This window comes from Bombina bombina, chromosome 1, assembly GCF_027579735.1.
Source record: "Bombina bombina isolate aBomBom1 chromosome 1, aBomBom1.pri, whole genome shotgun sequence".
Taxonomy (NCBI): domain Eukaryota; kingdom Metazoa; phylum Chordata; class Amphibia; order Anura; family Bombinatoridae; genus Bombina; species Bombina bombina.
Window position 1 is genome coordinate 1,275,180,495 of NC_069499.1, and position 22,275 is coordinate 1,275,202,769.

Below are 22,275 nucleotides of genomic sequence, written 5' to 3' on the forward strand. Positions count from 1 at the left end.
TCCCTTACAGGCAACTAAGGAATTTCGACAAACGTCTTCTCTGTTTGTCATTTACTCTGGGCAGAGGAGAGGTCAAAAAGCTTCCGCTACCTCTCTTTCTTTTTGGCTTCGTAGCATAATTCGTTTAGCTTATGAGACTGCTGGACAGCAGCCTCCTGAAAGAATTACAGCTCATTCTACTAGAGCTGTGGCTTCCACTTGGGCCTTCAAGAATGAGGCCTCTGTTGAACAGATTTGCAAGGCTGCAACTTGGTCTTCGCTTCATACTTTTTCCAAATTTTACAAATTTGACACTTTTGCTTCATCGGAGGCTATTTTTGGGAGAAAGGTTCTTCAGGCAGTGGTTCCTTCTGTATAAAGAGCCTGCCTATCCCTCCCGTCATCCGTGTACTTTTGCTTTGGTATTGGTATCCCAGAAGTAATGATGACCCGTGGACTGATCACACTTAACAGAAGAAAACATAATTTATGCTTACCTGATAAATTCCTTTCTTCTGTAGTGTGATCAGTCCACGGCCCGCCCTGTTTTTAAGGCAGGTAAATATTTTTTAATTTATACTCCAGTCACCACTTCACCCTTGGCTTTTCCTTTCTCGTTGGTCCTTGGTCGAATGACTGGGAGTGACGTAGAGGGGAGGAGCTATATGCAGCTCTGCTGGGTGAATCCTCTTGCACTTCCTGTTGGGGAGGAGTAATATCCCAGAAGTAATGATGACCCGTGGACTGATCACACTACAGAAGAAAGGAATTTATCAGGTAAGCATAAATTATGTTTTTACCAGTTTTTGTAAGGGTAGGTGTTCCCTTTGAAAGCCAGAAGGTTTTCAAAAAAGAACATTTATAGGATCATGAGAAATGAATTTGCTCTTAAAAAGAGTAACTGCTCCAAGAGAGAGACATGTTGGAGGTAAAAATATTTTTTAACAGGCAGATTAACACACTTAGTTAAAGTCTCCTTTATTAGCTTGTGCCATATTTTGACATGTATGAAAAAACGTATGTATCGTTGTGAAAATAACTTGCTGCCAAAAATCTTATCACTGACACGGATATAAATATGCAATTGCATTGAATATGAAACAAGCACACATTTGTTTAAATTAGACTGGGACGACAATTATGCCCAATTTTTGCTGTGACACAATGTTATGCATATAGTGATCACCATTATAGATCAGCTTACTTCAAACCTCCATGTGTTAGCGTGGCTACACTAAGGCAGAAGTAAGGGCAGAAGCTCCCTCGCGCCACTTCCCTCAACGTGGCTCTAAAAGTATCGGTAGAGGTATCGGAGCATTTTGTATGAGTACTTGTGCAAATGCTCAGTATCGGCACCGATACTAGTATTGGTGCATCCCTAGTTTCTATTGGGGGTTGTAGATTTAGTTTCTCCAACATTGGTCTGTCCGGTCCACGGCGTCATCCTTACTTGTGGGATATTCTCTTCCCCAACAGGAAATGGCAAAGAGTCCCAGCAAAGCTGGCCATATAGTCCCTCCTAGGCTCCGCCCACCCCAGTCATTCTCTTTGCCGTTGCACAGGCAACATCTCCACGGAGATGGTTAAGAGTTTTTTGGTGTTTAAATGTAGTTTTCTCCAACATAGGTGTGTCCGGTCCACGGCGTCATCCTTACTTGTGGGATATTCTCTTCCCCAACAGGAAATGGCAAAGAGCCCAGCAAAGCTGGTCACATGATCCCTCCTAGGCTCCGCCTTCCCCAGTCATTCTCTTTGCCGTTGCACAGGCAACATCTCCACGGAGATGGCTCAGAGTTTTTTGGTGTTTAAATGTAGTTTTTATTCTTCAATCAAGAGTTTGTTATTTTAAAATAGTGCTGGTATGTACTATTTACTCTGAAACAGAAAAGAGATGAAGATTTCTGTTTGTAAGAGGAAAATGATTTTAGCAACCGTTACTAAAATCGATGGCTGTTTCCACACAGGACTGTTGAGAGGAATTAACTTCAGTTGGGGGAAACAGTGAGCAGACTTTGGCTGCTTGAGGTATGACACATTTCTAACAAGACTTGGTAATGCTGGAAGCTGTCATTTTCCCTATGGGATCCGGTAAGCCATTTTCTTAATTTTCAATATAAGAATACAAGGGCTTCACAAGGGCTTTAAAGACTGGTAGACATTTTTCTGGGCCAAAACGATTACTATATAAGCATGTTTAATGGTTTATAACTTAGGAGAGTTATTTTAATCTTAGCAAATTGTTAAAAAAACGGACAGGCACTGTATTGGACACCTTTTTCACTGGGGGCCTTTTCTAGTCATAGGCAGAGCCTCATTTTCGCGCCACTAATGCGCAGTTGTTTTTGAGAAGCAAGGCATGCAGATGCATGTGTGAGGTGCTCAGATCCACTGAAAAAGCTTATTGAAGGCGTCATTTGGTATCGTATTCCCCTCTGGGCTTGGTTGGGTCTCAGCAAAGCAGATACCAGGGACTGTATAGGGGTTAAATGTAAAAACGGCTCCGGTTCCGTTATTTTAAGAGTTAAAGCTTTCAAATTTGGTGTGCAATACTTTTAAGGCTTTATGACACTGTGGTGAAATTTTGGTGAATTTTGAACATTTCCTTCATACTTTTGCGTATATTCAGTAAAAAAGTGTGTTCAGTTTAAAATTTAAAGAGACATTAACGGTTTTATTTTAAAACGTTTTTTGTGCTTTGTTACCAAGTTTATGCCTATTAACATGTCTGAACTATCAGATAGACGATGTTCTGTATGTTCGGAAGCCAAGGTTCCTATCCATTTAAATATATGTGATAAATGTGACAAAGAAAGTAGGGACAATGATACCACTGATAATAATGTTGCCCAAAACGATTCCTTAAGTGAGGGGAGTAAGCATGGTACTGCATCATCCCCTTCTATGTCTACACCAGTCTTGCCCACTCAGGAGGCCCCTAGTACATCTAGTGCGCCAATCCTCCTTACTATGCAACAATTAACGGCTGTAATGGATAATTCTATTAAAAACATTTTAGCCAAAATGCCCACTTATCAGCGAAAGCGCGACTGCTCTGTTTTAGATACTGAAGAGCATGAGGACGCTGATGATAATGGTTCTGACATGCCCTTACACCAGTCTGAAGGGGCTAGGGAGGTTTTGTCTGAGGGAGAAATTTCAGATTCAGGAAAAATTTCTCAGCAAGCTGAATCTGATGTTATTACATTTAAATTTAAATTGGAACATCTCCGCGCTCTGCTTAAGGAGGTGTTATCTACTCTGGATGATTGTGACAATTTGGTCATTCCAGAGAAATTATGTAAAATGGACAGGTTCCTAGAGGTCCCGGTGCCCCCCGAAGCTTTTCCTATACCCAAGCGGGTGGCGGACATTGTAAATAAAGAATGGGAAAGGCCCGGCATACCTTTTGTCCCTCCCCCTATATTTAAGAAATTATTTCCTATGGTCAACCCCAGGAAGGACTTATGGCAGACAGTCCCCAAGGTCGAGGGGGCGGTTTCTACTCTAAATAAACGCACCACTATCCCTATAGAAGATAGTTGTGCTTTTAAAGATCCTATGGACAAAAAATTAGAGGGTTTGCTTAAAAAGATGTTTGTTCAGCAAGGTTACCTTCTACAACCAATTTCATGCATTGTTCCTGTCACTACAGCAGCGTGTTTCTGGTTCGAGGAACTAGAAAAGTCGCTCAATCAAGCATCCTCTTATGAGGAGGTTATGGGCAGAGTTCAAGCACTTAAGTTGGCTAACTCTTTTACCTTAGACGCCACTTTGCAATTAGCTAGATTAGCGGCGAAAAATTCAGGGTTTGCTATTGTGGCGCGCAGAGCGCTTTGGCTAAAGTCTTGGTCAGCGGATGCGTCCTCCAAGAACAAATTACTTAACATACCTTTCAAGGGGAAAACGCTGTTTGGCTCTGACTTGAAAGAGATTATTTCAGATATCACTGGGGGTAAGGGCCACGCCCTTCCTCAGGATAGGTCTTTTAAGGCTAAAATTAAACCAAATTTTCGTCCCTTTCGCAGAAACGGACCAGCCTCAAGTTCTACATCCTCTAAGCAAGAGGGTAATACTTCTCAAACCAAGCCAGCCTGGAGGCCAATGCAAGGCTGGAACAAAGGTAAGCAGGCCAAGAAACCTGCCACTGCTACCAAGACAGCATGAGATGTTGGCCCCCGATCCGGGACCGGATCTGGTGGGGGGCAGACTTTCTCTCTTCGCTCAGGCTTGGGCAAGAGATGTTCTGGATCCTTGGGCGCTAGAAATAGTCTCCCAAGGTTATCTTCTGGAATTCAAGGAGCTACCCCCAAGGGGAAGGTTCCACAGGTCTCAATTGTCTTCAGACCACATAAAAAGACAGGCATTCTTACATTGTGTAGAAGACCTGTTAAAAATGGGAGTGATTCATCCTGTTCCATTAGGAGAACAAGGGATGGGATTCTACTCCAATCTGTTCATAGTTCCCAAAAAAGAGGGAACATTCAGACCAATCTTAGATCTCAAGATCCTAAACAAATTTCTCAAGGTTCCATCGTTCAAAATGGAAACCATTCGGACAATTCTTCCTACCATCCAGGAAGGTCAATTCATGACCACGGTGGATTTAAAGGATGCGTATCTACATATTCCTATCCACAAGGAACATCATCGGTTCCTAAGGTTCGCCTTTCTGGACAAGCATTACCAGTTTGTGGCACTTCCATTCGGATTAGCCACTGCTCCAAGAATTTTCACAAAGGTACTAGGGTCCCTTCTAGCGGTGCTAAGACGAAGGGGCATTGCAGTAGTACCTTACTTGGACGACATACTGATTCAAGCGTCGTCTCTACCACAAGCAAAGGCTCATACGGACATTGTCCTGGCCTTTCTCAGATCTCACGGGCGGAAAGTGAACGTAGAAAAAAGTTCTCTATCTCCGTCAATAAGAGTTCCCTTCTTGGGAACAATAATAGACTCCTTAGAAATGAGGATTTTTCTGACAGAGGCCAGAAAATCAAAACTTCTAAGCTCTTGTCAAGTACTTCATTCTGTTCTTCTTCCTTCCATAGCGCAGTGCATGGAAGTAATAGGTTTGATGGTCGCGGCAATGGACATAGTTCCTTTTGCGCGAATTCATCTAAGACCGTTACAACTGTGCATGCTCAGTCAGTGGAATGGGGATTATACAGACTTGTCTCCGACGATACAAGTAGATCAGAGGACCAGAGATTCACTCCGTTGGTGGCTGACCCTGGACAACCTGTCACAAGGGATGAGCTTCCGCAGACCAGAGTGGGTCATTGTCACGACCGACGCCAGTCTGGTGGGCTGGGGCGCGGTCTGGGAACCCCTGAAAGCTCAGGGTCTTTGGTCTCGGGAAGAATCTTTTCTCCCGATAAATATTCTGGAACTGAGAGCGATATTCAATGCTCTCAAGGCTTGGCCTCAGCTAGCAAAGGCCAAATTCATACGGTTTCAATCAGACAACATGACGACTGTTGCGTATATCAACCATCAGGGGGGAACAAGGAGTTCCCTGGCAATGGAAGAAGTGACCAAAATAATTCAATGGGCGGAGACTCACTCCTGCCACTTGTCTGCAATCCACATCCCAGGAGTGGAAAATTGGGAAGCGGATTTTCTGAGTCGTCAGACATTTCATCCGGGGGAGTGGGAACTCCATCCGGAAATCTTTGCCCAAATAATTCAATTGTGGGGCATTCCAGACATGGATCTGATGGCGTCTCGTCAGAACTTCAAGGTTCCTTGCTACGGGTCCAGATCCAGGGATCCCAAGGCGACTCTAGTGGATGCACTAGTAGCACCTTGGAGCTTCAACCTAGCTTATGTGTTCCCACCGTTTCCTCTCATTCCCAGGCTGGTAGCCAGGATCAAACAGGAGAGGGTATCGGTGATCTTGATAGCTCCTGCGTGGCCACGCAGGACTTGGTATGCAGATCTGGTGAATATGTCATCGGCTCCACCATGGAAGCTACCTTTGAGACAGGACCTTCTTGTTCAAGGTCCGTTCGAACATCCGAATCTGGCCTCACTCCAACTGACTGCTTGGAGATTGAACGCTTGATTTTATCAAAGCGAGGGTTCTCAGATTCTGTAATAGATACTCTGATTCAGGCTAGAAAGCCTGTAACTAGAAAAATCTACCATAAAATATGGAAAAAATATATCTGTTGGTGTGAATCTAAAGGATTCCCATGGAACAAGATAAAAATTCCTAAGATTCTATCCTTTCTTCAAGAAGGTTTGGAGAAAGGATTATCTGCAAGTTCTTTGAAGGGACAGATTTCTGCTTTATCTGTTTTACTTCACAAAAAGCTGGCGGCTGTGCCAGATGTTCAAGCTTTTGTTCAGGCTCTGGTTAGAATCAAGCCTGTTTACAAACCTTTGACTCCTCCTTGGATTCTCAATTTAGTTCTTTCAGTTCTTCAGGGGGTTCCGTTTGAACCCCTACATTCCGTTGATATCAAGTTATTATCTTGGAAAGTTTTGTTTTTGGTTGCAATTTCTTCTGCTAGAAGAGTTTCAGAGTTATCTGCTCTGCAGTGTTCTCCTCCTTATCTGGTGTTCCATGCAGATAAGGTGGTTTTGCGTACTAAACCTGGTTTTCTTCCGAAAGTTGTTTCCAACAAAAATATTAACCAGGAGATAGTCGTGCCTTCTTTGTGTCCGAATCCAGTTTCAAAGAAGGAACGTTTGTTGCACAATTTGGATGTAGTTCGTGCTCTAAAATTCTATTTAGAGGCTACAAAGGATTTCAGACAAACATCTTCCTTGTTTGTTGTTTATTCTGGTAAAAGGAGAGGTCAAAAAGCAACTTCTACCTCTCTCTCTTTTTGGCTTAAAAGCATCATCCGATTGGCTTATGAGACTGCCGGACGGCAGCCTCCTGAAAGAATCACAGCTCATTCCACTAGGGCTGTGGCTTCCACATGGGCCTTCAAGAACGAGGCTTCTGTTGATCAGATATGTAAGGCAGCGACTTGGTCTTCACTGCACACTTTTACCAAATTTTACAAATTTGATACTTTTGCTTCTTCTGAGGCTATTTTTGGGAGAAAGGTTTTGCAAGCCGTGGTGCCTTCCATCTAGGTGACCTGATTTGCACCCTCCCATCATCCGTGTCCTAAAGCTTTGGTATTGGTTCCCACAAGTAAGGATGACGCCGTGGACCGGACACACCTATGTTGGAGAAAACAGAATTTATGTTTACCTGATAAATTACTTTCTCCAACGGTGTGTCCGGTCCACGGCCCGCCCTGGTTTTTTAATCAGGTCTGATGATTTATTTTCTCTAGCTACAGTCACCACGGTATCATATGATTTCTCCTATGCAAATATTCCTCCTTTACGTCGGTCGAATGACTGGGGAAGGCGGAGCCTAGGAGGGATCATGTGACCAGCTTTGCTGGGCTCTTTGCCATTTCCTGTTGGGGAAGAGAATATCCCACAAGTAAGGATGACGCCGTGGACCGGACACACCGTTGGAGAAAGTAATTTATCAGGTAAACATAAATTCTGTTTTTATTCTTCTATCAAGTGTTTGTTATTTTAAAATAGTGCTGGTATGTACTATTTACTCTGAAACAGAAAAGCATGAAGATTTCTGTTTGTGAGAGGAAGATGATTTTAGCAGACAGTAACTAAAATCGATTGCTGTTTCCACATAGGACTGTTGAGATGAAGTAACTTCAGTTGGGGGAAACAGTTAGCAGACTTTTCTGCTTAAGGTTTGACTAGCCATATTTCTAACAAGACTGTGTAATGCTGGAAGGCTGTCATTTCCCCTCATGGGGACCGGTAAGCCATTTTCTTAGTCAAACAAACAGAATAAAGGGCTTAATATGGGCTAAAAAACTGGTAGACATTTTTATGGGCTAAATCGATTGCTTTATTTGGGCATATTATTCAGATTTAGGCTAACAATTGGCATTTATAATCTTGGGGAACGTTTATAAAACGGCAGGCACTGTGTTAGACACCTTTTTCAGTCAGGGGGCCTTTCTAGTTATAGACTGAGCCTCATTTTCGCGCCATTACTGCGCAGTTGTTTTTTGAGAGCAGGGCATGCAGATGCATGTGTGAGGATCTAAAAATCACTGAAAAAGCTTCTAGAAGGCGTCATTTTTGCCAAATTTTACAAATTTGATACTTTTGCTTCTTCGGAGGCTATTTTTGGGAGAAAGGTTTTGCAAGCTGTGGTGCCTTCCGTTTAGGTAACCTGATTTGCTCCCTCCCTTCATCCGTGTCCTAAAGCTTTGGTATTGGTTCCCACAAGTAAGGATGACGCCGTGAACCGGACACACCAATGTTGGAGAAAACAGAATTTATGCTTACCTGATAAATTACTTTCTCCAACGGTGTGTCCGGTCCACGGCCCGCCCTGGTTTTTTAATCAGGTCTGATGAATTATTTTCTCTAACTACAGTCACCACAGTACCATATGGTTTCTCCTATATATATATTTCCTCCTGTCCGTCGGTCGAATGACTGGGGTGGGCGGAGCCTAGGAGGGACTATATGGCCAGCTTTGCTGGGACTCTTTGCCATTTCCTGTTGGGGAAGAGAATATCCCACAAGTAAGGATGACGCCGTGGACCGGACACACCGTTGAAGAATGTAATTTATCAGGTAAGCATAAATTCTGTTTTCTCTGTGAAAAAAATATTTTCATTTCATCCCGCCTTTATTTCTCATTACTCATGGACTCCACAGCTTGGGTATTTGTTTCCCAGGGGTAATGGATTGTGTACTCTCACCACCTGTATAAAATAAAACATAATTTCTCTTGTAAGATGTATCGAGTCCATGGATTCATCCTTACTTGTGGGATATTTTCCTTCCCTACAGGAAGTGGCAGAGAGAGCACCCACATCAAAGCTGTCTATATAGATCCTCCCTTAGCTCCACCCCCCAGTCATTCTCTCTGCCTGCTTAACTGCTAGGAAGGGCAAAGAGCTATGTGGTGACTAAAAATCTAGTTTCTCTGTGTCTGACTGCTTGGAGATTGAATGCCTAATTCTATCTAAGCGTGGGTTCTCTGAGTCGGTCATTGATACCCTGATTCAGGCTAGAAAACCTGTCACCAGGAAGATCTATCATAAGATTTGGTGCAAATATCTTTATTGGTGTGAATCCAAAGGTTACTCGTGGAGTAAGATTAGGATTCCTAGAATATTGTCTTTTCTCCAAGAGGGTTTGGAGAAGGGATTATCAGCTAGTTCTCTTAAAGGGCAAATATCTTCTTTGTCTATTCTACTACACAAACGTCTGGCAGATGTCCCAGACATTTTAGTCAGGCTTTGGTCAGAATTAAGCCTGTATTTAGGCCTGTTGCTCCGCCTTGGAGCCTAAACTTAGTTCTTCGAGTTCTTCAAGGGGTTCCGTTTGAACTTATGCATTTCATAGATATTAAGCTTCTATCTTGGAAAGTTTTGTTTTTAGTTGCTATCTCTTCGGCTCAAAGAGTTTCTGAGCTATCTGCTCTACAGTGTGATTCACCTTATCTTATTTTCCATGCAGATAAGGTGGTTTTGCGTACCAAACCTGGGTTTCTTCCTAAGGTTGTTTCTAATAAGAATATCAATCAAGAGATTGTTGTTCCTTCACTGTGTCCTAATCCTTCATCAACGAAGGAACGTCTGTTGCACAATCTTGATGTGGTTCGTGCTTTAAAGTTCTACTTACAAGCAACCAAAGATTTCCGTCAAACATCTTCATTGTTTGTTGTTTATTCTGGAAAGTGGAGAGGCCAAAAGGCTACGGCTACCTCTCTTTCCTTTTGGCTGAAAAGCATCATCCGTTTGGCCTATGAGACTGCTGTACAGCAGCCTTCTGAAAAAATTTCTGCTCATTCTACTAGAGCTGTGGCTTCCACATGGGCTTTTAAAAATGAGGCTTCTGTTGAACAGATTTGTAAGGCGGCGACTTGGTCTTCGCTTCATACTTTTTCCAAATTTTCCAAATTCGATACTTTTGCTTCTTTGGAGGCTATTTTTGGGAGAAAGGTTCTACAACAGTGGTGCCTTCAGTTTAAGGTCCCTGTCTTGTCCCTCCCTTCATCCGTGTCCTAAAGCTTTGGTATTGGTATCCCACAAGTAAGGATGAATCCGTGGACTCGATACATCTTACAAGAGAAAACATAATTTATGCTTACCTGATAAATTTATTTCTCTTGTGATGTATCGAGTCCACGGCCCGCCCTGTTTATTACGACAGGCATATATATATTTTTATTTTTAAAACTTTCAGTCATCACTGCACCGTATAGTTTCTCCTTTTTCTTCCTAGCCTTCGGTCGAATGCCTGGGGGGTGGAGCTAAGGGAGGAGCTATATAGACAGCTCTGCTGTGGGTGCTCTGTCTGCCACTTCCTGTAGGGAAGGAGAATATCCCACAAGTAAGGATGAATCCGTGGACTTGATACATCACAAGAGAAATAAATTTATCAGGTAAGCATAAATTATGTTTTATGCCTTACCTGATTGTTTATTTCATTCATGGTGGTGAGAGTCCACAAGACACTACCCTGTTTTTTTGGTGTTGGTTTATTTTTTTTTGAGCACACTTTTTTTTTTTTTTTTTTTCTCCATTTATTTTCCTCATTTCTTTCTCTATCTTTTTTCCTTGGCTATACATCAGACTAGCTTACCAGTGAGATGGGAGGGGTTCTATAGAACTCTTGGGGTTTGGGGAATCTTTGCCTCGTCCTAGTGACAGGGAAGAGTCATTTTCAGTAGCATTGGATTGTGGACTCTCACCACTATGAAAGAAATTAGTTTATCGACTAAGCATAAATTATGTTTTTGTTTTGCAGTAACTTGTTTCTATTTTTACCTACTTTTTTGTCTAAACCAGGGGTGTCAAACTGGCGTTATTTGCAAAGAATCAATAAGTGTTGCCAAAGAAAATAACATTAAAAGACACTCAATACAATTCACAAACAACAAACATAGCAATGTGTGACCCGTGTGAGTTGCACTTGTATGGAAAATGGCCTGCGACTTAAATAAGTTTGACATCTCTGGTCTACGCTGTTTTGATAGTCATGCTATCAGTATTGCTCTAGGGTGAGGCAAAATAAACACATTTAATTAAATACCCAGTAATTTCTATATATTGGCTCATATCCCTTTTCTGTAGTCCGAATTTTCCCATCCCTTTTTGTTTTGACATCTTTTAAATGTCCAAGCTAAAATGTGTTGGCAATGGGGAATGATCTTTATGTATTTAAGAGGAGACTAGTTCTTTCCATCTGCCCTTGGGGGCAAAGTTATTTTGGTGAGTATTTTCTAGGGATACGAGACACTCTTATCAATATGTTATGATCATTTAACAAAACATAAAATTAAATATCAAGCCACTGTCAGATTGTGCAAGAAAATCTAAGTAGAATGTAGTAGACTTTAAAATGGATAAAATAGTTTTCGTTTAACTTCCACATCTTTGATTGTTACAGTCGGCCAAATGATGCACCAAAGAAGGAACCCTCCACTACAGCAGCAACAGCAGCAGCAGTACCTGCAAGCAACCCTGCCACTGCGGTTTTGTCTCCTGCTACGACCACACCTGCTGCATCTGGTGGTAACTCAATTAAAAGGGCAGATGAGTGGAAGGATCCTTGGCGTCGATCAAAGTCCCCCAAAAAAAAACTTGGTATCTCTGGGTCACCAAGCAGAGGGAGGAGGCGGCGACGCACTTCTGGTTCTTCTGCATCAGCGTCCAATTCATCTGGGTAAGTGGTGAAACAGTATAAACTCTTCAATAATGTTTTTTTTCTGAAAGGTGTAACCCATTTTTCTTTAACCTTACACACTATTTGAGAAGCCCAGGTGGCTGTGAATAACAAAAACAGTGTTAAGGAATATCTTGGAATATTAAACCATACTGCTGTTCTGTTTTGTTCTTCAATTACCTAATAATAAACACATAATATTCCACTGATGTTTTATATCCTAGGTCATCATCTCGTTCTTCTTCATACTCTGGTTCTGGGTCATCACGTTCTAGATCTTCGTCTTACAGCTCCTACTCTAGTCGCTCATCCCGTCACAGCTCTTTCTCAGGCAGCCGCTCCAGGTAATAACAGAAAAATATAGAATATCCTTTACCTTTTAAAGGGATATGAAACCCACATTTTTTCTTTTATGATTCAGATAGAGAATGCAATTTTAATCAGCTTTCTAGTTTACTCCTATTATCAATTGCATGCTCTATCTGAATCATGAGAAGAAGAAAAATGGGTTTCATATCCCTTTAAGGGACATTGAAACTAAATAAATACTAGATAGAAATATGTATGTAAAGCAAATATTAGCCTGAGAATGATATGCATATATCTTTTTTAGCCTCTGCTGACCTAACTAGGGACATTTCTAAAGGAGACACTAGAGTAAGCAACCAATAACTCTGCAATGTTAAGACTGGAGTCTGCACTTCCACTTTTTAACAGGAATTGGAAAGCCCACAATTTTTAGAATTAAATTATATTGCTCAACTATTAAAATGTTTCTGACTTGAAAATGCTTATTTCTTTCATTTAATTGGCAAGAGTCCATGAGCTAGTGACGTATGGGATATACAATCCTACCAGGAAGTTTCCCAAACCTCAAAATGCCTATAAATACACCCCTCACCACACCCACAATTCAGTTTTTACAAACTTTGCCTCCTATGGAGGTAGCAGCAACAAAGATGACCAGCAAGCCTCAAGGCGTAAAGTAAAGTTCTTTATTGGAAACACACAATAAAAAGCATAAAAGCTTAATCCCTTGTTGACAAGTGAAAGAAAGGTCCTACGCGTTTCGGCAGCCCCCTGCCTTATTCATGGAATGTCCATGAATAAGGCAGGGGGCTGTCGAAACGCGTAGGACCTTTCTTTCACTTGTCAACAAGGGATTAAGCTTTTATGCTTTTTATTGTGTGTTTCCAATAAAGAACTTTACGCCTTGAGGCTTGCTGGTCATCTTTGTTGCTGCTACTCATCATTTCTATTACCAGCATACCTCGGAGTAAGTTACAGCTAGCATTGTGTTTACCGATTGGTACGGCAAAGGGAGGATCCGGATTGGCCAATTGATGATGCCGCTGTCTACGTTGGATAATACTCACCCACGGCCGGAAGCTCTTTGCAGGTGTAGTGTGTGCTGGAGGCGTGAACAGACACACGCTCGAAGAAGGGACAGAGGGATTCCTCGGCAACGCTAGAGTGGAGCCTCGCACACTGGAACTACCTAATGACAGAGGCCGCTTCTGGGTGAGTCTTTAATATGAACTTCTAGGCTATTGCTGTTTGCCGCTGATTAAATTGCAGCTAGTGTTGGAGGGACTGGCAGAGTCACGCTCGATCCAAGATCAGAATCGGACCTGCAACCGCTGATGTGGAGTCTCTCATGCTGCACTTACATGCTATAGGCCAACCCGATGATTCATTCCTTCCTCTTTCACAAACATAATTATGCCGCTGCTAGTCTTGAGCTGTTAGAGGGGACGTATGAGTGATATCTCCTATGGAGGTGGTGAAGTAAGTTTGTGCTAAGATTTCTACGTTGATATGCGCTTCTCAGCATTTTGAAGCCCGGTTCCTCTCCGAGTACAGTGAATGTCAGAGGGATATGAAGGGAGTATCACCTATTGAATGCAATGGTTTTCCTCATGGGAGATCTATTTCATAGGTTCTCTGTTATCGGTCGTAGAGATTCATCTCCTACCTCACTTTTCAGATCGACAATATACTCTCATATTCCATTACCTCTACAGATAACCGTTTCAGTACTGGTTCTGCTATATGTGGATGGGTGCCTTTTGGTAAGTATGTTTATTACTTAAGACACCTCGGCTATGGTTTGGCACTTTATGCATTAATATAAAGTTCTAAATATATGTATTGTACTTATATTTGCCATGAGTCAGGTTTATGTATTTCCTTTTGCAGACTGTCAGTTTCATATTTAGGGAAAAACATATTTAGGAAATATTTTTCTTACCTGGGGATTATTCTTTTTTTCAAATTGACTGCTTTTTTCTTTCAATTTGCGGGCAAAATTAGGCCCGCGAGTGTGCAAAATGCCAAAGTTTATTGCGTCAATTTTGGCACGGGAATTTTTTTGGCGCAAAGGTACGTCCGATGACTCAAATTCGTTATTTCCTGTGTCTTAGTTGATGCTGAGTTCCTTGCACAAGGTTGCGTCGTTAGTGACGTGAGTGTGTCATTTCCGGATGTTAGCACCAAAAAATTTTCAGTTACGTTGTGCGTCATACTTGGCGCAAAATAATTTAATTATTTAAAACCCCATTCCTATATGCCTCTTGCCTTTTCTTTCATGTAATTAGCAAGAGTCCATGAGCTAGTGATGTATGGGATATACATTCCTACCAGGAGGGGCAAAGTTTCCCAAACCTCAAAATGCCTATAAATACACCCCTCACCACACCCACAAATCAGTTTTACAAAGTGAAGTAAGTTTGTGCTAGATTCTACGTTGATATGCGCTCCGCAGCAGGTTGGAGCCCGGTTTTCCTCTCAGCGTGCAGTGAATGTGAAGAGAGTATTGCCTATTTGAATTCAATGATCTCCTTCTACGGGGTCTATTTCATAGGTTCTCTGTTATCGGTCGTAGAGATTCATCTCTTACCTCCCTTTTCAGATTGACGATATACTCTTATATATACCATTACCTCTACTGATTCTCGTTTCAGTACTGGTTTGGCTTTCTACTACATGTAGATGAGTGTCCTGGGGTAAGTAAGTCTTATTTTCTGTGACACTCTAAGCTATGGTTGGGCACTTTTATATAAAGTTCTAAATATATGTGTTCAAACATTTATTTGCCTTGATTCAGGATGTTCAATATTCCTTATTTCAGACAGTCAGTTTCATATTTGGGATAATGCATATGAATAAATCAATTTTTTTCTTACCTTAAAATTTGACTTTTTCCCTGTGGGCTGTTAGGCTCGCGGGGGCTGAAAATGCTTCATTTTATTGCGTCATTCTTGGCGCAGACTTTTTTGGCGCAAACTTTTTTTTCTTGGTTTCCGGCGTCATACGTGTCGCCGGAAGTTGCGTCATTTTTGACGTTTTTTTGTGCCAAAAGTGTCGGCATTCCGGATGTGGCGTCATTTAGAAATAGAGGATTCTGGTCCTCTTGATACTAAATCTAAATGTTTAAATAAGGTTTTTAAATCTCCTGTAGTTATTCCAGAAGTTTTTCCTGTCCCTGATGCTATTTCTGAAGTAATCTCCAGGGAATGGAATAATTTGGGTAATTCATTTACTCCTTCTAAACGTTTTAAGCAATTATATCCTGTGCCATCTGACAGATTAGAGTTTGGGACAAAATCCCTAAGGTTGATGGGGCTATCTCTACTCTTGCTAAACGTACTACTATTCCTACGGCAGATAGTACTTACTTTAAGGATCCTTTAGATAGGAAAATTGAATCCTTTCTAAGAAAAGCTTACTTATGTTCAGGTAATTTCTTAGACCTGCTATATCTTTAGCGGATGTTGCTGCAGCTTCAACTTTTTGGTTAGTAGCTTTAGCGCAACAAGTAACAGATCATAATTCTCATAGCATTGTTAATCTTCTTCAACATGCTAATAACTTTATTTGTGATGCCATCTTTGATATCATTAGGGTTGATATCAGGTATATGTCTCTAGCCATTTTAGCTAGAAGAGCTTTATGGCTTAAAACTTGGAATGCTGATATGTCTTCTAAGTCAACTTTGCTTTCCCTTTCTTTCCAGGGTAATAAATTATTTGGTTCACAGTTGGATTCTATTATCTCAACTGTTACTGGAGGGAAAGGAACTTTTTTACCACAGGATAAAAAATCTAAAGGTAAATTTAGGTCTAATAATCGTTTTCGTTCCTTTCGTCACAATAAGGAACAAAAGCCTGCGGTATCGGTTTGGAAACCATCTCCAGTCTGGAATAAAGCCAAGCCTTTTAGAAAACCAAAGCCAGCTCCAAAGTCCACATGAAGGTGCGGCCCTCATTCCAGCCCAGCTGGTAGGGGGCAGATTACGATTTTTCAAAGAAATTTGGATCAATTCAATTCACAATCTTTGGATTCAAAACATTGTTTCAGAAGGGTACAGAATTGGCTTCAAGATAAGGCCTCCTGCAAAAAGATTTTTTCTTTCCCGTGTCCCAGTAAATCCAGCGAAGGCTCAAGCATTTCTGAAATGTGTTTCAGATCTAGAGTTGGCTGGAGTAATTATGCCAGTTCCAGTTCTGGAACAGGGACTGGGGTTTTATTCAAATCTCTTCATTGTACCAAAGAAGGAGAATTCCTTCAGACCAGTTCTGGATTTAAAAATATTGAATCGTTATGTAAGGATACCAACATTAAAAATGGTAACTATAAGGACTATCCTGCCTTTTGTTCAGCAAGGGCATTATATGTCCACAATAGATTTACAGGATGCATATCTGCATATTCCGATTCATCCAGATCACTTTCAGTTTCTGAGATTCTCTTTCCTAGACAAGCATTACCAGTTTGTGGCTCTGCCGTTTGGCCTAGCAACAGCTCCAAGGATTTTTACAAAGGTTCTCGGTGCCCTTCTGTCTGTAATCAGAGAACAGGGTATTGTGGTATTTCCTTATTTGGACGATATCTTGGTACTTGCTCAGTCTTCACATTTAGCAGAATCTCATACGAATCGACTTGTATTGTTTCTTCAAAATCATGGTTGGAGGATCAATTTACCGAAAAGTTCATTGATTCCTCAGACAAGGGTAACCTTTTTAGGTTTCCAGATAGATTCAGTGTCCATGACTCTGTCACTAACGGACAAGAGACGTCTAAAATTCATTTCAGCTTGTCGAAACCTTCAGTCTCAATCATTCCCTTCGGTAGCCTTATGCATGGAAATTCTAGGTCTTATGACTGCTGCATCGGACGCGATCTCCTTTGCTCGTTTTCACATGCGACCTCTTCAGCTCTGTATGCTGAACCAGTGGTGCAGGGATTACACAAAGATATCTCAATTAATATCTCAATTAATATCTTTAAAAATATATTATCGAGTCTGGAAGACTTACATTTCTTGGTGTCTTTCTCATCATTTTTCCTGGCATTCTTTTAGAATTCCGAGAATTTTACAGTTTCTTCAGGATGGTTTGGATAAAGGTTTGTCTGCAAGTTCCTTGAAAGGACAAATCCCTGCTCTTTCTGTTCTTTTTCACAGAAAGATTGCTAATCTTCCTGATATTCATTGTTTTGTACAAGCTTTGGTTCGTATAAAACCTGTTATTAAGTCAATTTCTCCTCCTTGGAGTTTGAATTTGGTTCTGGGGGCTCTTCAAGCTCCTCCGTTTGAACCTATGCATTCACTGGACATTAAATTACTTTCTTGGAAAGTTTTGTTTCTTTTGGCCATCTCTTCTGCTAGAAGAGTTTCTGAATTATCTGCTCTTTCTTGTGAGTCTCCTTTTCTGATTTTTCATCAGGATAAGGCGGTGTTGCGAACTTCTTTTAAATTTTTACCTAAGGTTGTGAATTCTAACAACATTAGTAGAGAAATTGTGGTTACTTCATTGTGTCCTAATCCTAAGAATTCTAAGGAGAGATCATTGCATTCTTTGGATGTAGTTAGAGCTTTGAAATATTATGTTGAAGCTACTAAGAATTTCCGAAAGACTTCTAGTCTATTTGTTATCTTTTCCGGTTCTAGGAAAGGTCAGAAGGCCTCTGCCATTTCTTTGGCATCTTGGTTGAAATCTTTAATTCATCATGCTTATGTCGAGTCGGGTAAAACTCTGCCTCAAAGGATTACAGCTCATTCTACTAGGTCAGTTTCTACTTCCTGGGCGTTTTGGAATGAAGCTTCGGTTGATCAGATTTGCAAAGCAGCAACTTGGTCTTCTTTGCATACTTTTACTAAATTCTACCATTTTGATGTGTTTTCTTCTTTTGAAGCAGTTTTTGGTAGAAAAGTACTTCAGGCAGCTGTTTCAGTTTGATTCTTCTGCTTATAATTTAAGTTTTTTTCATTATAAGATTTAAACTTTATTTTGGGTGTGGATTATTTTCAGCGGAATTGGCTGTCTTTATTTTATCCCTCCCTCTCTAGTGACTCTTGCGTGGAAGATCCACATCTTGGGTAGTCATTATCCCATACGTCACTAGCTCATGGACTCTTGCTAATTACATGAAAGAAAACATAATTTATGTAAGAACTTACCTGATAAATTAATTTATTTCATATTAGCAAGAGTCCATGAGGCCCACCCTTTTTGTGGTGGTTATGATTTTTTTGTATAAAGCACAATTATTCCAATTCCTTATTTTTTTATGCTTTCGCACTTTTGTCTTATCACCCCACTTCTTGGCTATGCGTTAAACTGATTTGTGGGTGTGGTGAGGGGTGTATTTATAGGCATTTTGAGGTTTGGGAAACTTTGCCCCTCCTGGTAGGAATGTATATCCCATACGTCACTAGCTCATGGACTCTTGCCAATATGAAAGAAATGAATTTATCAGGTAAGTTCTTACATAAATTATGTTTTTTCTCTATCAGAGGGCTATGCTGCCATATAAGGAAATTGATAATTTTGCTTTATATGTTGTTTTTTCTCTTACATTTTGCAAGATTTCTCAATCTGATCCTGTCTCAGAAATATCTGCTTGAACCCTGCTGCCTGATAACAGTTCTACCAAAGCTAAGTGCATTTGTTGTAAACTTGTGGAGATTATATCTCCGGCTGTGGTTTGTAATAGTTGTCATGATAAACTTTTACATGCAGATAATGTGTCCATCAGTAATAGTGCATTGCCTGTTGCTGTTCCTTCAACATCTAATGTACAAGATATACCTGTGAATTTAAAATAATTTATTGCTGATTCTATTCAGAAGGCTTTGTCTGCCATCCCGCCTTCTAATAAATGTATAAGGTTGATGAAATTTCAAATGACCGACAACATACTGAATTCAGAAGATCCTCAGATATTGACACTGACAAATATACTTATTTATTTACTTAGATGTCACAGTGAAGTTTTAGAATCTATCAAGGAAGAGAATTTAGATACTGTTTTTTTCCAGTCTAGAGAAATTAAGATACAAAGAAACTAATCTGTGGTGGGACATAGAGTTTTTAGATCTCTATATCTTTGAAAATAAAGTCCCTAGAGGACTACGTATGAAAAAGTATCCCTCTTTTGCCTTAGACAATCCCATATTTATGGAGGAGTGGAATGCTAATTTAACAAATTGCTCCATCATTTGTATGAAGCAACTCCTCAGACATAAAAGAGAAGAGAGGGATAACATACTGTTGGAAATCAATACTATTTTTGATAAACTGAAGGTTTTCGAAACGACACAAAAATATATTGACTATAAATCTCAACTAGACACTACCATTGATCAGTTAGACACCACACTGTCAGACAGAAAAGTACAAAAATATAACAGGGACAAGAAAGACTATGACTTAGACATAGTCTATTCCTGGCAAAAATCGAGACCACAAAGTAGAAGAGGCACTCACAAGAATAATCATAAGAACAAAGATAAAAACAAGTCAGCACAAAATAAAAATCAAACACCTAGAAAAGTAACCTTCTCTAGCATAGACACTAACAATTTAGAAGGTGAAACAACAGAAACCACTAATGATGAGTCAGAAGCAGTTGAAAGAAAGAATTTGAAATCTCTTGTTAAACTTCCTCAGCAAACCAGCACACCCAAGAAAGGGGAAAACACATATAGATACCCCAGCAGGGTCAGGCAAAACAAGAAGAAATAGCAACAATCAACCTCTCTGACTTTACATTATCTATTCATCACACTAATGTACTTAATAAAGGCTTAACCTTTGCACCTGCAACCAATTTTGATTTATTTAGCACCCTTTTAGACACCAATAAGTTTGTAAGAAAAATAGTATTGAAAAAACACTTTTTTGGCATTGATACACAACCACAAATTTTCCCTATCACTGAAACACATTCTAATACGATAGGACTTTTATTTCCTGATCTTACAGATCTAACTACTCTTACCACACTCCAACAACACTCACTACGTTCTACTGACCACTCTCAAACCACTAGCCAACAATATTCTTTTAAGGATAAATCACATTTCTATTGCCATTGTGGTCCTTAACACGACTGATTATTTAGACGAAGTACACAAACAACTAGCAGATAATGATCAGTATATGAAATTGACTTTTAATCCGAATTCTTACTAAAACATAACTATTTTGTACATGAGGGTGATTATTATTTACAGAAAAGAGGCACGGCCATGGGGGCTAAATTTGCCCCGGCCTATGCCAACTTTTATATGGGCTGGATGGAATTTTGCTTTATTTTTTCAACTGAATTCCCATTTAAGAACTATATCAAATTATACGGTCGCTTTATCGACGACCTTATAATTATCTGGGACAAAACACAGAATGAGCATACCATCGAGCAATTCATGACTTACATTAACAGTAATCAACTAAATTTAGTCTTTACACACAAAAGTGATAATCATTCTATTGATTATTTAGACCTGAAACTCAGTGCAAACTTACCAAATATGACAATTTTTACATCTACATATAGAAAACCCACATCAAAAAAACACTATCTTAAGAGCAGACTCATGCCATGTCCCACACCTCAAGAGGGGCATACCGAAAGGCCAATACTTAAGGCTTCGCAGAAACTGCTCTAATCTTGAAATGTATAGGCAAGAAGCTAATGAACTAACCAGTAGGTTAGTGAATAGAGGTTACAACAGATCTAAACTTAATTATATCAATAAAGAAGTAGAGAAATTACAGAGAAACACGCTATTCCAAAAAAAGGAGAAAACACAAAATGAGGAAAACATTGTTTTTTCCACACAGTTCAGTAGGCAATATCACAAGATTTGCAAAGTAATTAAGAACAACCTAACCATACTGAAGAGCGATGATATATTGAAACAGGTAGTCTCCAAAGGAATTAAATTTGTAGCAAAAAAAGCCCCATCAATTGGAGACTTAACAAATAAAAAATTCTCAGAGAAACCACAGACACAAACCACTTGGTTGAGCCTCAATTCTGGCTCATTTAAATGTGGCCATAGGCCTTGTAAAAGTTGTGAGTTTACTAATAAATCTCACACTTTTACCTCAACCAATACTAATGAAACCTACACTATAAAACAGAGGATAGACTGCACTTCACAACATGTAATATACCTTATTACATGTCAATTTTGCTTCCAGCAATATATTGGCATTACTACACGCCTTTTAAAAGACCGTATTAGGGAGCACCTATTATCTCTTACTGAAAAAGAAGCTAGAACCCCCGTGGCCAAACATTTTCGCCAACATGGCATTGGTACTACTTACTTCTCTTTCCAAGGAATAGAGAGGATAGTTAAAGATGCCAGAGGGGGCGATAGAACTGCTAAGCTCCTAAAAAGAGAAGTCTTTTGGATAGTCAAATTAAACACTAGATACCCTTATGGGATCAACAGACGACTTGATGTGGACCTATATGTGTAGACCATCACTGGTCTGCACTGAGGGCCCACAAATAGCAATTCAGCATTTTAAAATAACTAAATAAACATTGGGTCACACCTTAGTCTCTTTTGGATAGATTAGATGAATTTAAATTTAGAGATTTAAGAAACCGCTATGGTTCAATGTAGCACCATCTTAGGTTTCAAATTATAGATATGCCCAAAATTTATTTCAAATACAGTTGGTCATAAGGCATATAGGACCTCACAAAATACTCCATACACATCACCAAGCTGACCCCTTCTATACTTATATTCATACTTATGCCCAATTCAGTGGTCTATTTAGCTACACTTATATCCAGATAAATACACACATTGATACACATTGAGATAGTGTATAGCTAAAGTTATCTTTGTATCCCAACTACTAAGAAAATTAATAAAATTATTCAGATTGGAAACTCCTTACTGGATTGATTATCTAATAATATATATTTAATATATATTTCAATCCGTACTCTTTTCTTCCTTTCGAATAGAACTTTCTTATCTTCTAGCCTTTCCTTGATAATAAAATTTAAATAAATTATAATTTTCCTATAAGACTTGTGTCAATAACGCTTATGCAGCAAGAATAGACATTTATATTTATATCCTCCATTCCACTTTTATACACATGTATGATAGGAAAATTATCTCTATTCATTTTTATTTATAAAAAATTTTTTTATTTATACTCATTTTTATTTATTTTTATTTTTTTAATTTTCACCATGGTTTATTATTAATTTTTTTACTTATTGTTATTACTAATTCAGTAATATTTT

The 22,275-nt window shown here is 39.8% G+C and overlaps 1 protein-coding gene across 1 annotated transcript in view; it reads left to right on the top strand.

Moving 5' to 3' along the window:
• ZC3H18 (zinc finger CCCH-type containing 18) overlaps positions 1-22,275 on the top strand; it is a 589,339-nt gene that overhangs the window by 427,415 nt on the left and 139,649 nt on the right. The window contains exons 10-11 of the mRNA XM_053701306.1: positions 11,434-11,709; positions 11,934-12,053. Coding sequence (XP_053557281.1) covers positions 11,434-11,709; positions 11,934-12,053 — 396 coding nt within the window. The remainder of the gene's footprint in view (positions 1-11,433; positions 11,710-11,933; positions 12,054-22,275) is intronic.